Below are 22869 nucleotides of genomic sequence, written 5' to 3' on the forward strand. Positions count from 1 at the left end.
GTGGGGATAGCGCATGCACAGTCTGGTCAGCACTACAATATGTGAGAGGCTCAAGCATACTCAGTGAAGATGGAATCATCTGAGGTTTTATCTGTTAAGCTCTAGCAAGTCTCTACTCAGCAATTTTTAACATGGGCAAAATAATATATTTTCCCTTAGTCTCGTTCTCCTTGTTGTCAGAAATAACTGAACTGTTTTGGTTGAAGTAAAATATTTTTATATATATCAGCCTGAAGCAGACATCGAGCATGGAAAATTTCAACCCAAATAGCTAACGTTTGGCAAAGTCATAAACAACTGAAAACAAGGTTTTATAATGGGAACATAATAATGGCTATACTGGGTCAGACCAATTGTCATCTAGCCCAGTATCCTGGCTTCTGACAGTTGCCAGTGCTAGATGCTTCAGTGGGTTTATAAAGAGAACAGGGCAATTATTAGTAATCCATCCCTTGTTTTCTAGTCCCAGTTTCTGGCAGTCAGAGGTTCAGGGGCATCCAGTGCATGGGATTGTGTTCCTGACCATCTTGGCTAATAGCCATTGATGTACCTATCCTGCTTAACTTATCTAACCTCTTTTTTGAAATCAGTTATACTTTTGGCCTTCACAACATCTCCTGGCAATGAATTCCACAGGTTGACTGTGCATTGTGTGATGAAGTACTTGTTTATTTTTGTTTTAAATCTGCTGCCTATTAAGTTCATTGGGAAGTTTTAGGCAACCTTAATAATAGGTGGTGCTACCAGTCCTGACTATAAGAAAGACTACCTTCATTCATCATAGGCCATTAAAGGCAATTTTCCTTCATAACTTGAAGTCTATTGAGACTCATTGTGTCCAACGTTCTACCATACTTAGTATTAGTGATCAAGGCAATCCAGATACCAACAATCAAATGACTAATTTGCAATTGCTGGGGCTGGGATTTTCTTGATGTCAGATTGCTAACACAGGTGTTTGAAGTTTTTCTATCCACAGAACACATACCATATGATACAGACAGCAAGTTCCCTCATTCTGCCCTCCCTCAACCAGTGCCTCTGTGCCCATTTAATCCTTTGCCTATTGACAGAGATTGCCAATAGGACTGCCAATTAGTGCCAACTGTAAAGGGATATTTTTTCCTTTTATTTACTTTTTAATTTAATGATGTGGCCATTTGTTCACTAGGAGAGATCACCCCCAGTCTAGTATGATGGAATAATAATAAAAAATACTTTGCATTTCTATAACACCTTCCATTCCAGGATCAAAAATGCTTTCCAATCTAATTAGCCTCATAACACCTCTATGGTAGGTATTATTGTTAATAATGCAGGTGGGGCAACAGAAGTAAGATACTTTCCCAAGGTCACACAGAAAGCCCATAGCACGGACTTAAATAGAGGACCTAGGTCTCCTGGCTCACAAACCTATACTCAATTATAAGACCATCCCTTCCTCCCCTAAACTACAATTTAAGTTTTATGAGTTGCAGATTGTGACCTAGATCATCTCCCAGAGATCTAAGTGTGTGTGTGGGTCCTCTGAGTGCAGATCCCTCCATGCCTGCTTGGAAGGGGAAGAAGTTTTTCTCTCCATGGCAATATATTCTTTCTGCCTAGAAGCAAGTAGATGGCTCCTGTGGAAAATGCTGTCATGAGTTTTGGAGACAAGGTTGGGAGGAGTCCATGCCACCACTTCCTGCTAATTCTGCCTTATTTCTCTCCATTTTGGGCCTCTTCAAACACTTCCCCATTGAATGGACAATTGGCAGGGAACTCTGTAAGGTGAATCTTGTGGAGTTTTCTTGTCCCTCTGGTCTCTTTATTGGGATGTAGTATGGCCCAAAATTATTTGTATAGACAGCTGATGTTTTTAAATTAGACTTACCCTGGCATATATATTTCTGAAACTATCAGTTCAGTTTTGTATATCTAGTAAAGCACAGGGCTTCAAACACAGTGGAGATGTGGAACTCAATTTTTTTCGTCCCTGTAAAAGATATTTTTATGATGAGGTTTTGTTCAGTGCCAACCCTAAGTTAGCACTTAGATTGTCCAGCTATGAATGCCATAGCATTTACAATTTAAGAGGCAGGGAAGCAAGACATTCCTGACTGGAATGAAATGGGTTACAGTAGCTTCTGTCAGCCTGGGGGTCACAGCTCCAAGTCATTTCTCATCTGGTTGTAGATCTGCAGAAAAAATCTCCACAAAATAGTTCAGCCCTGTTCAGTAAGAGGCTGCAAGGGCCCAGGAGGCAAGCAATGGGGAGGGAAGGAGAAGCTGGCCTGTTCCTGTCTGCTCTTGGTACTGCCATCCAAGCCCTGCAGTAGCTTTTCTTTTCTTTCATCTCTCCTCATAAAATGAGGGACTTAAAGATGGTGAGGATCAGGCTGCGTAGACTTCATGGTCTCAACACTTAACAGTGAGTGCTTATCAGTTTCACACCATCTGTAAGTGGCACCTTTTCACGGTACCCTCCCTAACTAAAGCCAGATGCAGTTTCCTGTTGTGACTCAACTAGCATTGTAGGATGCAAGCACAAAGAATTAGGTAATGGAATATATTAAGGCCATGTCTACATGAAGACACTCAGGTTTCAGGGTTTCAGACCCAAAAAAGAAAGTAACAGAACACCACTAGCCGTCACCCTCAGCCCCCAACTAAAACCTCTCCAGCGCATCATCAAGGATCTACAACCCACAATCCCTCACTCTCACAGATCTTGGGAGACAGGCCAGTTCTCGCTTACAGACAGCCCCCCAACCTGGAGCAAATACTCACCAGCAACCACACACCACACAACAAAAACACTAACCCAGGAACCTATCCTTGCAACAAAGCCTGTTGTCAACTCTGTCCACATATCTATTCAAGGAACACCATCATAGGACCTAATCACATCAGCCACACTATCAGAGGCTCATTCACCTGCACATCTGCCAATGTGATATATGCCATCATGTGCCAGCAATGCTCCTCTGCCATGTACATTGGCCAAACCAGACAGTCTCTATGCAGAAGAATAAATGGACACAAATCAGACGTCAAGAATTAGAACGTTCAAAAACCAGTCAGAGAACACTTCAACCTCCCTGGATACTCAATAACAGACCTAAAAGTTGCAATTCTCCAACAAAAAAAACCTTCAAAAACAGACTCCAACGAAAAACTGCAGAATTGGAATTAATTTGCAAACTGGACACCATTAAATTAGCCTTGAATAAAGACTGGGAATGGATGGGTCATTACACAAAGTAAAAACTATTTCCCCATGCTAATTTTTCCCCTACTGTTAGTCACACCTTCTTGTTAACTGTTTGAAATGGGCCATTCTGATTATCACTACAAAAGTTTTCTTTTCTCCTGCTGATAATAGCCCACCTGGATTAGTCTTGTTAGAGTTGGTATGGCAACACCCATTTTTTCATGTTCTCTGTGTATATATATCTTCCTACTGTATTTTCCACTGCATGCAGCCAATGAAGTGGGTTTTAGTCTACGAAAGTTTATGCCCAAATAAATTTGTTAGTCTCTTTGTGGCATCTGAGGTGCCGCAAGTACTCCTCATTTTTTTTTTTGAAGACACTCAGGAGACTTAAGGCAAATTAGCTAAAGGTGTGAAGTCAATGCATATAAGTTACAGCACATTATTCAGAAGTGAAGTGGCCTTAGCTTGCTGTAGCTCAATTCTCAGGTACAGTTAGAAAACAATTGAAAACACCAGATTAGAGAGAAAAGTGTGCCCCTTCCCCACTCAAACCTAGTGAGTGAATAATCTAACTGGAAAAGTGCAAATTAAAATGTTTAGTAACAGTGGCTACTTTTGAATAGAGACATTTCAACATGACAAGAGAACTGAATATCTAAAGATAGCGTCATAACAGATCAAAAACAAAAGGTGGAGTGTGTTAGGGTCTTATCTTGTCCATCAGAGAAATACCATTTACAGGTAACAAAAATGTCTGTTCTCTCTGGATGGATCTTAGTATCATTTCCTTCAGAAAAGAGTACAATTATTTTTCCAAGAACAAGAGATGTAGCTATTCTGTCAAGAACTGGATTTGCTGAGGTGTGTCTGTCATTGGCAATGTCTAGTGGTAATTTGTGTGCAATATCACTCAGAGGCTTTGCAGATCTATTCTAGGAAAGCACAATCTCTCTCAGCCAAGGAGGTGGCATTGCTTCTAGAAGAACAGAACTTTAAGAGTACTGGACAAGGCTGGACCTTGCATTATAGGCATTATTGAAACACATTCTGATCTGATTGAATAACACATTTTTGTGGGGCTTCAGCCTCTTCTTTGGCTCTTCAAAATGCATAAACAACTTCCATGAACTTCCAAATCTTTTGTTCTCTTTAAACATGAATGTTAGAAGGCCATGAAGTTAAGTCATGGAGGTACTTCCTTGTTCAGCTGAGAAAAGGCACAAGGGAGGGAGGATTATATTCTATTTTGGATGAAATTCATTGAAAAACTCCAGCCATAATATGTCAAAATAGTCTTGAATAATGTTTCCAATCACTCTCAATTAGGAGGCCTGATGCACCCAGGAGGATGGACCCTACACCATGAAGAGCCCCAGAGACTTTAGGGGTCAGCCCACATGGACTCAATTGCAAGACTGGGGCCTTAGAGAGTTGATGGGAATACCTGCTTCTGGTGGTGGTGAAGGGAAGAGTATTATTTATTTTTGTTTATTTAGATTTATAAACATAAAGAGTGCTTATCCTAAACTCTGGTCAACCTCACATAATTAACTTTCAGAATAACACTAACATAGATTTAGAGAATGATTAGTACTGCCCCTCTCCTCCCACAAGAGCAGAGCAAGTTCACAAGTGCTTATAACAAAAGGGGTTCCTAACTAAATTTTAAACTTTGTTTAATAAAAAGAGCCCTGTAACCGTAGGCCAGGAAAATTCTGAAAGGATTTTATATTGGCAGTTAGATGTATGTTGTAAGTAAAGATGAATATGAGCTAATTTTGTGGCTCAGGAGTTAAGTAATTCAAAAGGCAGGAGAACAAAGTTTTACATCCAGTTGTTATATTATTTATACAAAGTGAACAGTAGAAAGTCATGATACCCTCCCAAAAAATACAAGTGGATCTAAGACTGCAACAAAATGGTCCATATTTGCAGGACCCAAAGTGGTCTTTAAGAAGTAACATTCTTTGCCACTGATGTGATTGTATTAGTTCATTCTAAAATTCTAGGGCTCAGATTGATGATTGTAATACATTTAAACTGTCTCTTGCCAGCAACCAAACCATCTCAGTAGTATTTTTTTTTGAAGGGTTTAGCCATATGTGGAATCCTGTGTGACCCAAATCCCATTAATCTTCACCTGCTTTTTTTTGAAGGTGCACCCATCAGTCAGTTAGGACTTAAAAATATCAGAGAACAATCACACTTATGATGGCTCTCATATTAACAGTACTTGTAATCAGAATTGATTTATACATTTGAGCATTTCTCAAAAAGCACATAAAGGGTAGAGTTGGTCAAAACTCTGTCTAAACATTTTTGAAATAAGGTGTTTTTGGGGCCAACCCCCCCCCCAAAAGTTTTGATCATATTTTTCTAGTTTTCAGTGAAAAAAAAATCAAACTAATGTAAACATTTCAGTAAATATTCAAATGTCAAAATTTTTCACATAATGGTGGTAGTTTTTTGTTTGGGTGTTCGTTGTTTTTATTTGTTTTGGGGTAAAATTCATAGGATATTTTCCCCCAAAATTTCCCATGAAAAATAATTGGCACTATTTGATCTTCTCTAATAAATGCTATATTTATTGACTTCTTTAGAAAGTTTAGGGGAAAAAATAAAAAAGTAGCCAGAATAACTGCTGTGTACTTGCTATTACACAGGGATTCCCATACTAGTTCAGGACATCAAGCTGTGGTCAATCTAGTCCAGTATCCTCTCTCTGACAGTGGTCACTACCAAAGGCTTCAGAAGAGCATGCAAAAACTACAGGAACAACAGTTAATGCATAACCTGCCCATAGGGATGTTTCTTTCTAGGATTCCCTAGTTAGTGGTTGGCTGATGTCCTGAGGTATGATGGTTTAGGCCATACTTACAGGATGGGGGACTCTATCCTGGGAAGCAGTGACTCTGAAAAAGATTTGGGGGTCATGGTAGATACTCATCTGAATATGCTCGCCTAGAGTAACACTGTGGCTAAAAGGCCCAATGAAATCCTTGGATACATAAATGGGGGGGATCTTGAGTAGGAGTAGAGCGGTGTTATTACCTTTATTACCTCTTTTGAGCTTACACTGAGCTCAGACCTGAAGAAGAGCTCTATGTAAACTCGAAAGCTTGTTTCACCAACAGAAGTTAGTCCAATAAAAGACATTACCTCACCCACCTTGCCTCTCAAATATTCCTGGGACCAACCCAGCAACAACAACAATGCAAACAACTTTCTGAACAGTTTACACAATCTCCTAACTCATAATTTTCTCCATTTAACCATTTTTAAAATCTCTGAACTTCTTTTCTCTCTGCTGTATCTTTTTTGAGTCAGGATGACTAGAATGGAATGCAGTGTTCCAGGGAGGGCATCAGATATATAACGGTACACCTCTACCCCGGAGCCAAAAAATCTTACTGTGTTATAGGTGAATCCGCGTTATATCGAACTTGCTTTGATCCGCTGGAGCGCGCAGCCCCCCCCCCCCCCCCGAGCACTGCTTTACCGCGTTATATCCGAATTTGTGTTATATCGGGTCGCATTATATCGGGGTAGAGGTGTATTATAATATTCTCAATATTGTATTTTTATCCCATTCTTAGCATATATATATTATATATATATATACACACACACACATTAACATTTTGTTTGTTTTTGACCATCACTGCACACTGAATGGTCCACAATGATGCCCTGTTCATTATTCTACATGCTTGGTAAATTTAATTTTGGAGTAGAATCTAAAGATTAAACACACACACACACAAATATTTCTCCCTGAAATATTATTGAAACTGCTACTACAGAAGAAATTATTAGGAAGATACGAAAATGGTTTCCTTTAAACAATATGGTCTTAAAAAGAAGTAAATGACCCCTCAGACTGTGGGTGGTGCTCCTTTACCAAGTTGGTTATTTGTTACAAATTGGTTGTGATTGATGTTCACTTCTATACCAAAAGGTTGTTGTTATTCAATAATCTAATTAGATTTACTCTGGATAAAAAAGACAAAACACAAAAATAAACTTTATTAACTCTAACTCTAACTTTCCCTTTCTAATTTGTGTGTGTCTTTCATAAACAGAATCTCTAAAGGTAACACTGATGATCTGATTAGGCTATCTACAGCTGGAATAAGAAGATAGTGGAAATGGGCTAAGGTTTTCAAATGTCTATCAGTGTAATTAAGCAACAAAATGATAATGCAGATATTGGGAAAATCCACGCTAGTCTAGACTATAAACAGAAATTATTCACCATTCAGTCATATAATACCTTTTACTATATTTGTGCCACTATGCTTTACAATAGAGTATACATTTGTATTTAATTTATGTTTGCCATTTGGAATACTGTTTTGGCTATGCGTTTCTCACACATTCTTATAGCGGAACAGCTATGAAGTAAAGAAGCAACAGAAATATTTCAGTATTGTTGTTTCTGGTCAATATACTGATTAATTTTACAAAAATGTAATTAGAAATATTCAGTAAGTGGATTTATGATAATTGTTGGGTTCAGCAGAGCTGAGTGAGTAATTTATAATAAATAATTTGTTAGATTTCACCTCTCTCTTCCCCTACATGAAATGTTATTTCTACATGAGGAGGTTCTAAACAGCTCTTCGTGAATATCTGAATCTCAAAATTTGCAATATATTGGTAACATAAGTTACATGATATTTTCTTTGTTTGGATGATTTATCTAACTAAGCAATACAGTATAAATTTTTGAATCTTACAATCAAACAAAACTTGAACTTCTTGTTGGAAAAATATTTGAAAATTCTAAGTTAAAGTTATTTTTTTGTAAGTATTTGTTAGCGAAGTTTGATTACTTGAACATTTGTGGAAGCAAACAAAAGAGGGTTACAAACATGTTCAATTCAAAAATCATTTTTAAATTCTTACTAATATTCACTGAACTTGTTTCCACTATTCATTTACTTTTGCTAACAAATTATCCTATAGTTTAAGACTGTAATTTTCATCCATTCTTCAGAGGATGTGAGTATCACTTATTGAAAGGTTCTAATTTACATTGTATGGAGATGCAAAAGTCACACTGTCTGTTTTACACATATCCTTCCCATATCTTATTATCTGTGATAAACCAACATGGTATTTCGTTCCCTTCTTATACAATACATTTTCTCTACTTTGAGCTGGGACAGGTATTTGTGCCTTTGTTCTAGTTTCTGCACACTGAATTCACTTTGTTAAGCTGCAACATTGTGCAACAGCATGGAAACAAGAATGCCACAATGAATCAAACATATAATAGAGAATGGGATATATAGGCAATGATGCACAACGTGATGAGAACTTGCCAGTCGTATATACATCTTGGGAATGCTTATCAAGAGGTACAGGCAGGATCGTTAATACACCTCTATGGTAGGATATCTATATATTGACTGGTGAACAACAAGGAGTTATTTTACTTATAAAGTGGTTTAATGATTAAAAATTACTTTTATAAATGTAAATTTCAGAAATGTGTTAAATATTTTCAATAGAAAATAGGTTTCTTTGGAACTAAGAAAATGGGATGAACCTGCAGAAAGAGGACGGAACCAAAAGAAACAGTATTCTGCCTCTGTTTATGGATTTCCCTGCATCTCTGTCCTTCACTCCCCAAAATGAGACATGTAATGTAATAGACCAAGTCAGTGTAGATTCCTCTTCCCAAATCACCCGGAGGGAGCAGGGACTGACAGGAGGGACTTAACTCCTTTTGAATAAAAATGTCTGTTGCTCAAGTAAGGTTTGGATGTGGCATATTGCTCTGTTTGGTGAAGAGGCTTTATGGTACCAAATGTGTATGCTAATTAGGAAATTATTTCATGGATTGAAAACTTCTTCCACCAGTTATATCTTAGGTTTTATCTAAGCCATTTGATAAATAAGAAATTTTACAGAACTAGGAGTTTTATTTTGAAGTTATATATACACGTGTTGTGGATGTTGTGTTGCCCAAGACTAAAGCTGAATGCCGATATCTAAAAAGTAACTAAGGGGGATAGTTCTCTATAAATTCATCTTCATACTCATGCTTCAATATCTATGTGCCTATGGTTATGTTCCTGCCCCCTTTGAAGTAAATGGGAGCTTTGTCATTCATTTCAATAACGCTTTGCTATTGACTTCAAAGAGAGCAGGAACAGGCCCAGCATTTAATTGACAAATCATGGAGATATAACTGGATCTAGGCAACAAATTTGCATTGAACACCATCTGAAAACACAGTTGTTTGCCTAGGGAAAGGTTCTGAACGTTCTGTATTTTATAAAAAAAAAAAAGCAGAAAAATTAAAATCCATATTCTACAGCTTATGGTCCCCTCCTTTCAAATAATTACCCCATGTGGCGCTGGATATCTTACTTCTGCTTCTGTTTGTTCACTGTGTAGAAGAGGAGTAGAATCTGGTACTAATTCAGAAGACTGTTCCTTTTCATATTCAGCTAAAAATATAACACATGATTCAATTCACCATTATGTTTGTCATGAAAATGATGTAATCAAGAATGAAGTTAATAAAAATGTGAATGGTAGTGATATTATTATTATCTAGTTAACACTGAGACATTAGCTTTGCCAGTCAGAAAATATTTTTCACAAATTTTTTTCATTAGAACTTTTCCTTTTTTTAATTAAAATTTTCCAATAAACTCTAGTCTTTAGCATAGTTATGACCACTACAATCATAAATGCTCAGCAAATATTAAAAAAGGATTAGACATTTATATGAGTAAAGAGTAGCATGTATGGTTATAGCAACTATATTTTAAAGGCTATCAAAAAGTACCATGCTCACTGCTAGTAATGTATAATACAACAGAACAACATAAGAGGGTCACCAGATGAGGTAAGGACAGATCTCCTGAAGTTATTTTGCACAGCTCGCGAGGTTTGTTATGAGATTTATTTTTCACCTTTCCCAAGCAGTCAAGGTTGCTGCTGAAGATTAGATCCCAGATATCAACCTTTGGGCTGTTCTGGTTATGGAATTTCTAATGTTCTAAACACCAGTATCATCACTTATTTAGAAAAGAAAAAATAGATAACTGTAATTCTTATTCTCTGAAGAGATAATCCCAGTAGATTTCTACCCTTGAATCCATGCTTCCAGCACATAGCAGACAGATATCCCATAACTGGAAAGTTCTGAACCGATAGGGAACCCCTAGCAGCACTGTGTGCATCACTATGCCAGAGGAGCTCCCTAGGCTGCTCCCTATGTTCTACAATCAGCTTTTAGTTTAGTTATGTTTTGAGATTCAGGCTGCATCAGTGTTCTATAGAAGTTGTTTTTAATAGTTAGGACCAAGTGGCAAATTCAGAGTTTGTACCTGGGACTGCTGTTTTAACTGGCATTCCTCTTTTAAATCCTTAGAAAGAAACTGAATTATTGGGGAATGAGACATCTCCACTGGAGTGGGGAAAGATTGTGTAACTTCAACAGGTAAGTTAATGTTTAGGAGCCTGAGATGGCTGAGTCCAGGAGCTATTACCAAGTAGAAGTCTCAGATGCCTGTGAACTATCTCGACGCTGTGGGAGCCCCAAAGAGCTGCCAAGATACTATGTGAACCAGGTGGTTGTGTGCGGGGGGGAGGGAGGAGGCGGTGAGTGAGGAAGGAGGTGGTTGGTAACTGCAAAGATACTGTGTGAACTGGAACGTGAGACTGCAGTGTTGATACTTTTGAAAAGTACAAAGTACTACATGTTAACATGCTATTTTATACATAATTTCTGCATCACAGTAAGTTCTTGATATGTCATGTGTATTGTATAAACATATGTATTCAGAGTAATAAAGCAGAATAGCATGGTAAAATCTTGGACCATCAGTTAAACCCACACCGGTATACCAGGAAGAGAGCAGTAAACTTACTTTCACCAGCCACATAATTAGCTGGAAAATAGCCTTGCTGTCCATTTGCTAGGCTGCCAAACCACCAGTTATCATTATCTTTGTATAACACTTGGATAATGTCACTGCGATGGATGGTTAGCTCATCTGATCGATGCGCTGTGTAGTCATAAAGAGCCACTACCTAAAAGAGAGATAAGACCACCACATCTTTATCACAACTGTGCCACAGAGAAAAAAGCCCAACATTCACTTCCTCTTGCAGAAAAGCAGCTGAAACCAAAGCTGCACTTTGGTAAAAGCTGAGGCTGTCTCAATTTTTGCTAATGGGATCAGGGGTGGTGGGAACGCAGCAGGAGAAGCAAGATAAAGGACTGTGGGATTGTAGAAATGGTTAAGAACATTCAATACACTAAGATTAGCTTCAAAACAGCAGCTGCTAGTTTTATAAGCAATTGACTTGTTAAGCAAAACAAAAAAAAAACCCTTAGTACATTCACTTTCTCAGAATTGTTACACCACTTTCAGATCCAATTCTGTGTGTGCACACTAAACATATATGTTTGAATAAATACTTCAACAATGTGACTGTTTTACTAGATGGAAAACTCCAATGGAACAATTTCATTATGAAGCTTTATTCTGATCCTTTCATTTATTTGTAATGTTTTGTTTTGAAACAAATATCTGTTATAAACATTTGTACATTGGGTCCACATATTATCTACATAATAAAACCATTTGTCTTTGAAACATACTGCACTGCTGCATCAATACTTCCACTAGAAAAAATGTTAATAGGCTTCTCCCATCTTTCATAATACATAGAATACACAACTACCAATCACAGCCTTTCCGACTGCCCTGAAAATAAAAATACCATGGATCATTTCTTATTTAGCTTCCACAACTATATGATCAGGGAGTGATTTCTGTCCCATTTTGACCAACAAAGAGTAGAAAAGAGTAAAAACAATAGAAGAGGTCTGAACAGATAGGAATCTCCACCCTCCCCAAGACATAATTATGTTATATTTTATACAAACTATTTTTGCCACCAAAGCATACCTGTATATCACAAACAGCAACCAGGGATATTAAAGAAATTGAAAAGGGAATGCTTCTATATTCGTAAGTTTAGCATGGTACTTTGTGATTTGGCAGCCTCAAAGCATTAAGATCAGCTTAGCTACTATTAGACAGAAATCTATCCAAACTTTCACTTAGCTGCCACTAACATATCTAAGGCCTGGTCTACACTACGAGGTTAGGTTGAATTTAGCCACATTAGGTCGATTTTATAATGAATGTGTCTACACAACCAAACCCGGTCCGCCGACCTAAAGGGCTCTTAAAATCGACTGCTGTACTCCTCCCTGACGAGGCGAGTAGCACTAAAACTGACCTTCCTGGGTTGAATTTGGGGTAGTGTAGATGTAGCGCTGTGCAATTCGATGGTATTGGCCTCCGAGAGCTATCCCAGAGTGTTCCAATGTGACCGCTCTGGACAGCACTTTCAACTCTGATGCACTAGCCAGATACACAGGAAAAGTACCGGGAACTTTTGAATTTCATTTCCTGTTTGGTCAGTGTGGCGAGCTCAGCAGCACAGGTGACCATGCAGTCCCAGAATTGCAAATGAGCTTCAGCGTGGATCGAACGAGAGACACTGGATCTGATTGCTGTATGGGGAGAAGAATCTGTGCAGGCAGAACTCTGAACCAGCAGAAGAAATGCTGATATATATGCCAAAATCACCCAGGGCACGGTGAAGAGAGGCTACATCAGGGATGCACAGCAGTGCGCATGAAAATTAAGGAGCTCAGGCAAGCCTACCAAAAGACAAAGGAGGCAAACGGTTGCTCTGGGTCAGAGCCCCAGACATGCCGCTTCTATGATCAGCTGAATGTCATTCTGGGGGGGACCATACCAGTACCCCAACACTCTCCATGGACACCTGGAAGATGGCAGCCTCAGGCAACACGGATGAGGATTTTGTGGATGAGGAAGAATGTGCAGCAAGCAAATGGAGAATCCATTCTCCCCAGCAGCCAGGACCTTTTCCTCACCCTGGAGCCAATATCCTCCCAGGGCCTATTGTTCACGGACCCTGATAGCGGAGAAGGCACCTCTGGTGAGTGTACATTTGTAACGACACTACAGGGGTTAAAAGCAATTGTGTTTAATGTTTGATTTGCCCTGAACAATTGGGATGCATTCGCGGCCAGTACAGCTAATGGAAAAGTCTGTTTACGTGTCTGGGGATGCATCGGGAATCCTCCAGGAACATCTCCATGAAGCTCTCCTGGAGGTACTCTGAAAGCTTTTGCAGAAGGTTTCTGGGAAGGGCTGCCTTATTTCGTCCTCCATGGTAGGACACTTTACCACGCCAAGCCAGCAGCAAGTGGTCTGGAATCATTGCAGCACAAAGCATGGCAGTGAAAGGTCCTGGGTTTTGGTCGCATTCATGCAACATTCGGTCTTTATCTTTCTGTGTCAGCCTCAGGAGAGTGATATCATTCATGGTCATCTGGTTGAAATAGGGGAAGTTTTGTAAGGGAACAGTAATCCCCTCTGTTTGGTGATCCCCGACACATTAGACCCTGGGCATGCTGGACTGTTTGTGCTTGGCTAAAAGGGATCATCCCGGAGATAGCAATGCTGAGGGGAGGGCTGTACTGCACATTCACCCCAATACCGCAGCCCCTCCTTTTAAACGGCAAATACAACAGGCATTGGTTGCTATGGGGTAGGAGGGTGCTGCAGTTTGAAACCATTCCCACGTTATGAACGCAGAAGAAGCCAACCCCACATCCCCAGAATTCTGTTGCCCAGTCATGTGTGATGTGTCACCATTCCGGCAGGCGCTCAATATAAAGGCAAAATGCAACCTTGTTCCTAAAACACGTGCTGTCTGCTGTGAATTGCTTGATTCACTGTGAAAGAGTCTCCCTTTTGTTCTCAGAAAAGTATCTTCTGTAAACTCTACTCTCCCTTTTTTCCAGATGCAAATGTTTCTATGCTCCCCGCATCAACTCAGTCCCTGAGGTTATCACAGATTAGAAGGTGAAAAAAACGCACTTGCAATTACATGTTTTCAGAGCTCATGCAATCCTCCTGCCCTGATAGGGCACAGCTGAATGCATGGAGGTATTCGGTGACAGCGGCCAGGAAAGCATACAGTGAGCGTGATTGTAACACATAGGAGGAGATGCTGAGGCTAATGGGGGAGCAAACAGACATGATGAGGCATCTGGTGGAGCTGCAGGAAAGGCAACTAGACTACAGACCTCTGCTGCAGCCACTGTGTAACCACCTGCCATCCTCGCCAAGTTCCATATCCTCCTCACCCAGACGTCCAAGAATGGGGGAGGGGGGAAGGGAAGGCTTTGGGCACCCAGCCACTCAACTCCAGGGGATGGTCCAAGCAACAGAAGGCTGTCATTCAAACAGCTTTGATTTGTAGTGTGGCTACAATAAGCAATGTGGCCTTGTCCTTCCCTCCTCCCCCACCCCGTTATCAAACCCTTTGTACGCTTGGGCTTCCTTTTACTAGTCAGTGTTGCCAGTGATCTCAAGTTTTTTTTTTAATAAATAAATAATGAATGGATTCAGAACAATAGGGACTTTATTTCCTGTGCCAGCTATGGTCGAAGGGGGGACGGGGATCGGCTTACAGGGAAGTACATTCACCAAAGGGGGCAGGTTTGCATCAAGGACAAACACACACAACTATCACACCGTAGCCTGGTCAGTCATGAAATTATTTTTCAAAGCCTCTCTGATGCGCAGCGCGCCTTGGTGTGCTCTTCTAATTGCCCCGGTGTCTGGCTGTTGAAAATTGGCCGCCAGGCAATCTGCCTCAACCTCCCACCCCACCATAAACGTCTCCCCCTTACTCTCACAGATATTATGGAGCACACAGCAAGTAGCAATAACAATGGGAATATTGCTTTTGCTGAGGTCTAACCTACTCAGCAAACTGCGCCAGCGCCCTTTTAAATGCACAAAGGCACATTCTACCACCATTCTGCACTTGCTCAGCCTATAGCTGAACTGCTCCTTACTGCTGTCCAGGCTGCCTGTGTATAGCTTCATGAGCCATGGGAGCAAGGGGTAGACTGGATCCCCAAGGATAACTATTGGCATTTCAACATCCCCAACGGTAATTTTCCAGTCTGGGGCCTGGTCTACACTGGGGGAGTGGGGGGGGGGGGGGGGGGGGGGAGGTGGGATCGACCTAAGATACACAACTTCAGCTACAAGAATAGCGTAGCTGCAGTCGACGTATCTTATTTCGACTTATCAAGCATCCTCACGGTGCGGGGTCGATTTCAACGGCTCCCCCGTCAACTTTGCTTCCACCTCTCGCCGAGCTGGAGTTCAGCAGTCAACGGGAGAGCGATCGGGGATCGATTTATCGCGTCTACACTACACATGATAAATCGATCCCCGATAGATTGATCGCTACCTGCCGATCTGGCGGGTAGTGTAGACATACCCTGGGAAGAAAGTCCCTTCTTGCAGCTTTCCGAACAGCCCCGAGTTCTGAAAGATGCGAGCGTCATGCACCTTTCCTGACCATCCCACGTTGATGTCGGTGAAACAGCCCTTGTGATCCACCAGTCCTCGCAACACCATTGAGAAGTACCCCTTGCAGTTTATGTACTCTTTGGCAAGGTGGTCCGGTGCCAAGATAGGGATCTGCATTCCATCTATTGCCCCACCACAGTTAGGGAACCTCATTGCAGCAAAGCCATCCACTATGCCCTGCACATTTCCCAGAGTCACTACCCTTCTTAGCAGAAGGGTATTGATTGCCCTGGCTACTTGGATCACAGCAGCCCCCACGGTAGATTTGCCCACTCTGAATTGATTCCTGACTGACCGGTAGCAGTCAGGCATTGCAAGCTTCCACTTGCTTCTCAACTGTCAGGGCAGGTCTCATCTTGGTATTCCTGCGCTTCAGGGCGGGGGAAAGCAACTCACAAAGTTCCATGAAAGTGGCCTTATGCATGCGAAAGTTTCACAGCCACTAGGAATCATCCCATACCTGCAACACTATGCGAGCCTGTGCTTGTTTGCTGGGCCCAGAATCGGCGTTCCACTCTATCAACATGCCCCAATGCCGCCGTGATATCCTAACTGCCACATCCTGTGCTTTCAGGAACGTCTGTGTCCATGTCCTCCTCACAATCTTCCTCGTGCTGGCGGCTCCTAGCTAGGCTCTGCACATACTGCAGAATAATGCGCGAGGTGTTTGCAATGCTCACAAAAGCAGCGTACAGCTGAGCGGGCTCCATGCTTGCCGTGCTATGGTATCTGCACGGATAACCCAGGAAAAAAGGCGCGAAATGATTGTTTGCTGTTGCTTTCAGGGAGGAAGGAAGGGAGGGAGACTGATGACATGTACCCAAAACCACCTGCAACAATGTTTTTGCCCCATCAGGCATTGGAAGCTTAACCGAGAATTCCAATGGGCAGTGGGGACTGTGGGATGGCTACTCACAGTGCACCACTTGTGAGACGATGCTAGCAACGGTATTGAGGACTCACTCCATTGACCTAATGCGCTTAGTGGAGACATGCACGATCGACGTATAAAATCAGTTGCTAAAGATCGACTTCTATAAAAATCAACCTAATTTCGTAGTGTAGACATGCCCTAAAGGACCAAAGAAACCGAGTAACTGAATACCTCCCTCTCAATTATACGTCTCCTCTCCACATCAGGAAAAGCAATAATATGATCAAAACCAACACTGCCAGTGTAAAATTTAGATGGATGCAGCTTACACGATCACATCCAGCAAGGGGTGCTCTCAGAATACCAACTAATTGAGAAATGCAAGGACTTCTTGGAGATAATACTGTGAAAATCAATAGGTCACTTAAGGTAAAAGGAACATAACTTGAGGTAAATATTCAACAGAATGCACAAAATGAAAGGCAGAACAGAAAGTGCTGTGTATTTTTGCAATATCTTATAGTAAAATGTTTAATGGTTGTTCAATATCTGAAAAAAATTACAAAAATCTAATGACTTGACAAACTTGCAACACGCTTAAAAGAAAAGCAAGACAAATCAAAAATGTAGGTACCATTATACCTTGAATTGTGATTGGTTTAGGGAAATTAGGGAATCACTGATTAAAAATAAAAGTGGAAGTTACCATTATTTTCATTATCCCATTAGAGATATCTGAATTAGAGCTGGGCAAATAACTGATTTTTTGGTTCGCTAGCAAAAAAAAAAATTATGAACCAGACCCCAAAATTCCAAAAACTTTCAGGAAATCAAAAAATATGTTCTGGGTAAAACAAACAAACAAAAAAACCCCCATGTCCCTCAGCCAAAATGTTTGTTTTCCAGGCATTTTTAAAGGGCTAGATTTACAAAACAGTCAGAGAAGGAGGAGTGATAGTGGTGGTGTAGATTAACATTTCCAAAATTATACATACAGTGTGGCAGGTATTGAAACAATAAACAATTGCATAATACGTACTATCTCTTGCACTGGTGTAGAATTATTTGCTCCTCTCATACTTGATGTAACCAGAAGGTCATCACTCTAAAAGAAGAAATTATTTTAACATTAGCATGCAATATTTTGGTAAGGATAGTTTTCAAAATGAACACTTGTCATATACTGTAAACACAACAGTGTACTGTAATAAATATTAATTTTTGTTTTCCCAAGGCAAAATACAAGTGATATTGGATAATATTCCCAGCAGTATTGATTAAAAGTTATTTAGGAGAAGATTTAATTAAAACTCCTTTGCTATATGCACCCCACTAAAGATAACTCCTTATGGTAAGAAAAAAGTCTGTTAATGAGTACTCATTCTGAGCTTGCCTGCATTACAAACTACACAATGGCAGTTCATGGAGATCATGCAGTGAATTTCACCTCTGATTATTATGCTGAAACTGATTTTTTTTTTTAATATAATGGCTCATTTTTGGTTGACTTGAAACAAACAACCTTTTCACTGCTGGTTCTTAACAGTACTTTGCTGCCATTATTCATTATCATTTCACTGAAATAAATGGAATATTAGATATAACTAACATTTTAGCAATGCTACAAGTGTGCTTAAATTTGGATGTGCCAGTACCTGGAAAGTTTGATATAATTCAAGTAGCAGAACTACAAACCTTTGGCAGGTTTCTCCAAATTTAGAAGCATTCACTGACGGTAGCTTTAGAATTGAATAATTATGAAAAAACTATTTTTCTCCATTATACTGAAAGCAGCTCCCTCATAGTAACTGAACGGATACAAGGCATTTGTCAGCGCTACTGAAATAGCGAAGGTGTCAATTGCCTAATTTATTAAAGGAGAAAACAGATTCTCCTGGATTTTTTGCGTGCTGAAGAGTGCATACTACAACTCAGAATAAAAACATTGTGCACATGTACACCAGCAGGTAACCAGGGTAAAAGGGACTAAGATATTTTAATGGGAGAATCAACTATGGGCATTTGGAAGTGATGTTTTTCACCCACAGCAGATTGTCCTAAATTATAAACCAGTTTAAAATTTATGAGAAATCTCATTCAACCTCTATTTCTTCCATCTCACACTCACTTCAAATGTTTTCAGCACCTATAACTTTTTCTCTTTCCCTGTCTCTTAAAAAAAAGATCTTTTAACTTTTTTTTCCAAACAAATGAATGCACATCTTAAATTTGATGCTGCTTTTATTTTCCCAGTACTATTTCTATTAGGCCATCACCATGTATTTTTCAAAGGACCATCATTATAGCAATCTTCAGCAAGGAGAGCAGAATTTGTGGTCTCCTCTAAAATCTCAAGTGACCTGCATTCCTCTCCCTGCACAAGTATAAGGCACTTTCACATGATGACTAGTTTTAACTCATCTAGGAGAAGGATACTTGGTAACCATGAAACTTAAGCTTCTCTAAACTCATCTCCAGCTCATTTATGAGATGCAATATATAATATGCAATATGGCGTTTCCCAGATTAACCATACATTAATAAAGCATCAAAGCAAATAGCTGCAATCCATTCTTACATTTTACTAGCATATCTATTCATACAACCAAAGTGCTACTGAATTTTTGTAGAGTACACACAGAGTAATAAACCTTTAAATCTCATCTGATAAATATACAGGCTGTGAACACATCACATCTGTATTACAGTACAGTTTAAGCGGCTTGTAAATGGCATACTGGTAGTTAACACAGCCATGCAGGTTTCAGCCTATTCCTCATCTTTCATTCTCTGAGCAGGAAGAACTCTGAAGGCAGTGTGCTTAGCCTGGAGGGTGGGAGTTGTTGCTCAACAATGATTCATCAGGATTATTATTAATATTATCTAGGTAACTAGTTAAGGAACTTATATAGCCCCCATTACAATATTGAATGTTTCTCTCTCTTTTTTGTAAGGTATTTGTATTCTATAGAAGGTCTCATCAAGTTCTCCTTATAGTTAGGTGAGCTGTTAGGAAATAATATTCTCAAAGCCATGAGCCACCCCCCAGAATATTTTGAATGTACTCCGATATTGTGCTAAACTTTTATTACAACATGAACCCAAGGAGTTTCCACTTGAAGGAGTATGCGGTATATTTTTAAATGGTATACGTGACAGCGTGTGTACAGATCCCATCCAAGAGCTGACAGAGTGAGAGTTCAAGCAGAGTTATGACCACAGCTGCATGCTCCAAACACAGGGCTTGGTAGCAGGATAGGGTCTGCTGCGGTGAATAAGTAATTTCCCCAGTACACTTAAGCTCCCATCTAAATTTCAAAAGTATACCATGGAGATATAACTGGCTCCTTCAATACTTTTAAAGCATGACTCCTTTTCACAGTGTCACTAAAACATAATTTTTTCAGAATTGTCCTAAAGCCTTGGACATATCTGGCTCTAGCATGATTCTTAACACATCTCCTCCTTGCTGTAAAGTGAAAACAATTCAACCATGTTGTATTCAGATTCCATGATATTGCTATTTTTGGAGTGTAGGATGGATGCGTTCAGAGGAGTTGGAGCTAGCACACTAGGAGTCAGCCCACCTGAGAGAGACAGGATGAAAAAGCTAACTTTTGCCACATTAACCTTAGCTGAACAAAGGCTTTGTGAATATTTAAGCCCTTCCATGGAAGAACCCCCATAGATGTACCAGTTGGTTGGATTTCAAGACCCATAAGTATTAGTACTTCATCAGACCCTAGCTTACCTGACCAATCACAGTGTATTCTAAAATTGAATTCTGCCCAGCAGATCGAGGGGAAAAAAAAAAGAGGCACTTGCCAAATGACAACCAAACTTTCTGGCGGCCATTAGGCATATGTGTGATGCCTTTTCAATTGTTTTGCATACACCCTACTTCCCATTCTTGCACCAGGGCTCAGTCAATCCTAGAACCAGCACTCTATTTTATTCTTAGGCACTGGAGATACGGGGGCCACAGGGCTATTCCCCCTCCCATACTTTTTAAAAGGGGGTGCCATGCCCCCTTCTTTTTAAAATGTAGCTGGGGGTGGGGAGAGTGCCCTAGTCTGGCCTGGCTGGTTGGCACCTGGGTCCTACTCTGCATCATGCCATGTGCCAGTAACTAGGCCCTTATCTGCCAGCGGCTCATGTGGCATTGGCTCCTCTCGGTGCCAGGAACTGGGAAGCAGGACAGACCCATCCCTCGAGGGCTTTGGGCTCACCAGCAGGGAGGGTAAGGTAGGAACTGGAGGAAGGGGCTCTGGGGGACTCAGGCTGTAGTGGGGGGCACCAGTGACCCATTTTCCCTCCCCCCAGGTTGCAAAACCAGGCTCTACTGCTTTATTCCTAAAACCAAGAAAACTACATTGAGCACATGGTCAGTAAAATCATGGAATCACAGAAGTTAGAGGTAGAAAACACATTAGATCAGTGGTTTTCAAGCTTTTTTCATCTGCGGACCCCCCAAAAATTTTGAATTGAGGTGCGGACCTTTTTGGAAGTCTTAGACATAGTCTGTGGGACTGCCAGAGGTCCACAGACCATGGGTTGAAAACCACTCCATTAGATCATCCAGTTCTTCTCCCTGCTAATGCAGAATTTGTTCCCTACTGTACATATTCTAGTGTTTTGCACAGTGACATTTTAAATTCTGAAATGATGGGGATTACACATCAGTGTTCTTAGGAGCCTATTCCACAGTCTACAAAAATTTCAGTCAGAAAGTTTTGCCAGATAGTCACCCTTTCTTAATTTCATCCCATGACTTCTAGTTATACCTCTGTGCCACTCTAACTCAATTTTCTTTGGTATCTACACTCTTCAAATATTTGTAGACAATTATGACCTCTACTTTGTCACCACTTAGTCAAGCTGTATATACACCATTCTTAATCTTTTCTTCTATGTCAGACCCCCATTAGCTTTGATATTTTTGTATTTGTCAGTAGTTTTCTGGTAATATGATACCCAGAACCAAACACAGTATTCCAGATGTGGTAGCATCAGAGCCAAATAGAAAAGAATTAGTACTTCTCTGCTCCATGATGTCATCCTAAAATGGAACTGATTTTTTTGCAGCCTTACTGCACTTCAAATTTAAATCTAATTTGCTATCAGGTCTAGATCTTTTTTAGCATTATTACTTATTATGGATATTGTGGTAGCACAAATATATATTATATTGTGGTGTCCAAATATATTGGGATTTGCACAAACATATAGGAAGAGCTTATGGTCTAAAGATTCAAAAATCAGCTGAAGAGTCAGGAAAAGGGCTGCTACACACAGGAAAAGTGTTAAGGGTGATGATGAGCTCTAGTGATGGGAGAAGGTGTCTCATTAGTTCCAACCTTTTCTCTTTGTTTTAATTATGGAGAGGGGAAATGAATAAGAAGGAGCAAGGAAGCATAAGGAGGACACTGAGGTGCAGAAGATAAGAGGAAATGGTGAAAGGAAAGAAGAGGGAGGGAAGAATGGAGGGCAGAAAGAACAAATGCTGGTGGCTGATGGACTATAAGGTAGAAGGGTGGGAGTATGTTGAGGCAAGCAAGCAGTTAGCAGACAGAAAATAATGTTGGAGTCTGTTGGTGACATGGCTATCTAGGAGGTGTCAAGATTTTTAGGATGAAGAGGGACAAAGGATCCCACTTAGCCCACTCTAGCAGCTTGTTTCCTGGGAAGTCCTTGCCTCTCCCCTGCGAGGTCCTACTCTGCCTCCCTTAGACCATATAACTGGAGAAGGGGAGCGTAGCTGAGGCCCATGTATCTGAGGATTAGGGGAAGGTTTCTCTTCCTAGACCCTGAAGATGGAACAGGTGCCCAAGCTGGGTATTTCTCCACTACTACTGCTGCAGTTCCTTCAGATGGTTATGATACTTCCTAGATTTCTACCTCCCACTCAGTATGTGCATTTAAGATTACTTTTCCTCAGGTGTAATAAGCTAGTATTTTTCAAAACAGATGATAATTTTTGTTATTTTCTACCCATGTTTCTGATCTCTAGACTACTTTGAGTACCATCTGCAAATTGCGTTACTATGCTATTCACTCCCTCTCCTACATTAACAGATGTAAAATAAGGCTGGTTCTAACACCAGTCCCTCAGTATCCCACCGACAGTATTGCTAACCCTCAAGCATTTAAAAACTATGAGTCACACTCCTCATCACGTTTTGATATTGGCTTAAAAATCATGAGATTAAAAAAAAACACACAATACATTTTGGGTTCTTTTTATTTTACTTGAGATTGCTGAGACTTTAGGATGCATGCAAGTCACATTTTCCAATTTTTCTCCATAACCATGAGGGCTAGAAACTTACTTTAAA

At 40.3% G+C, this 22869-nt stretch overlaps 1 protein-coding gene across 7 annotated transcripts in view; it reads right to left on the bottom strand.

The window, feature by feature from the left end:
- The window catches only part of AHI1 (Abelson helper integration site 1), a 185851-nt gene that overhangs the window by 18972 nt on the left and 144010 nt on the right, over positions 1-22869 (bottom strand). For 5 of the 7 annotated variants that reach the window (XM_042848183.2, XM_008176745.4, XM_065588699.1 and 2 more), the window contains 3 exons: positions 17574-17639; positions 11089-11251; positions 9554-9657 (listed from right to left, as the gene is read on the bottom strand). In XM_042848183.2, coding sequence (XP_042704117.2) covers positions 9554-9657; positions 11089-11251; positions 17574-17639 — 333 coding nt within the window. The remainder of the gene's footprint in view (positions 1-9553; positions 9658-11088; positions 11252-17573; positions 17640-22869) is intronic. The other 2 variants (XM_008176763.4, XM_042848185.2) reach the window with 2 other exon arrangements.

Source organism: Chrysemys picta, chromosome 3 (assembly GCF_011386835.1).
Source record: "Chrysemys picta bellii isolate R12L10 chromosome 3, ASM1138683v2, whole genome shotgun sequence".
Classification (NCBI taxonomy): domain Eukaryota; kingdom Metazoa; phylum Chordata; order Testudines; family Emydidae; genus Chrysemys; species Chrysemys picta.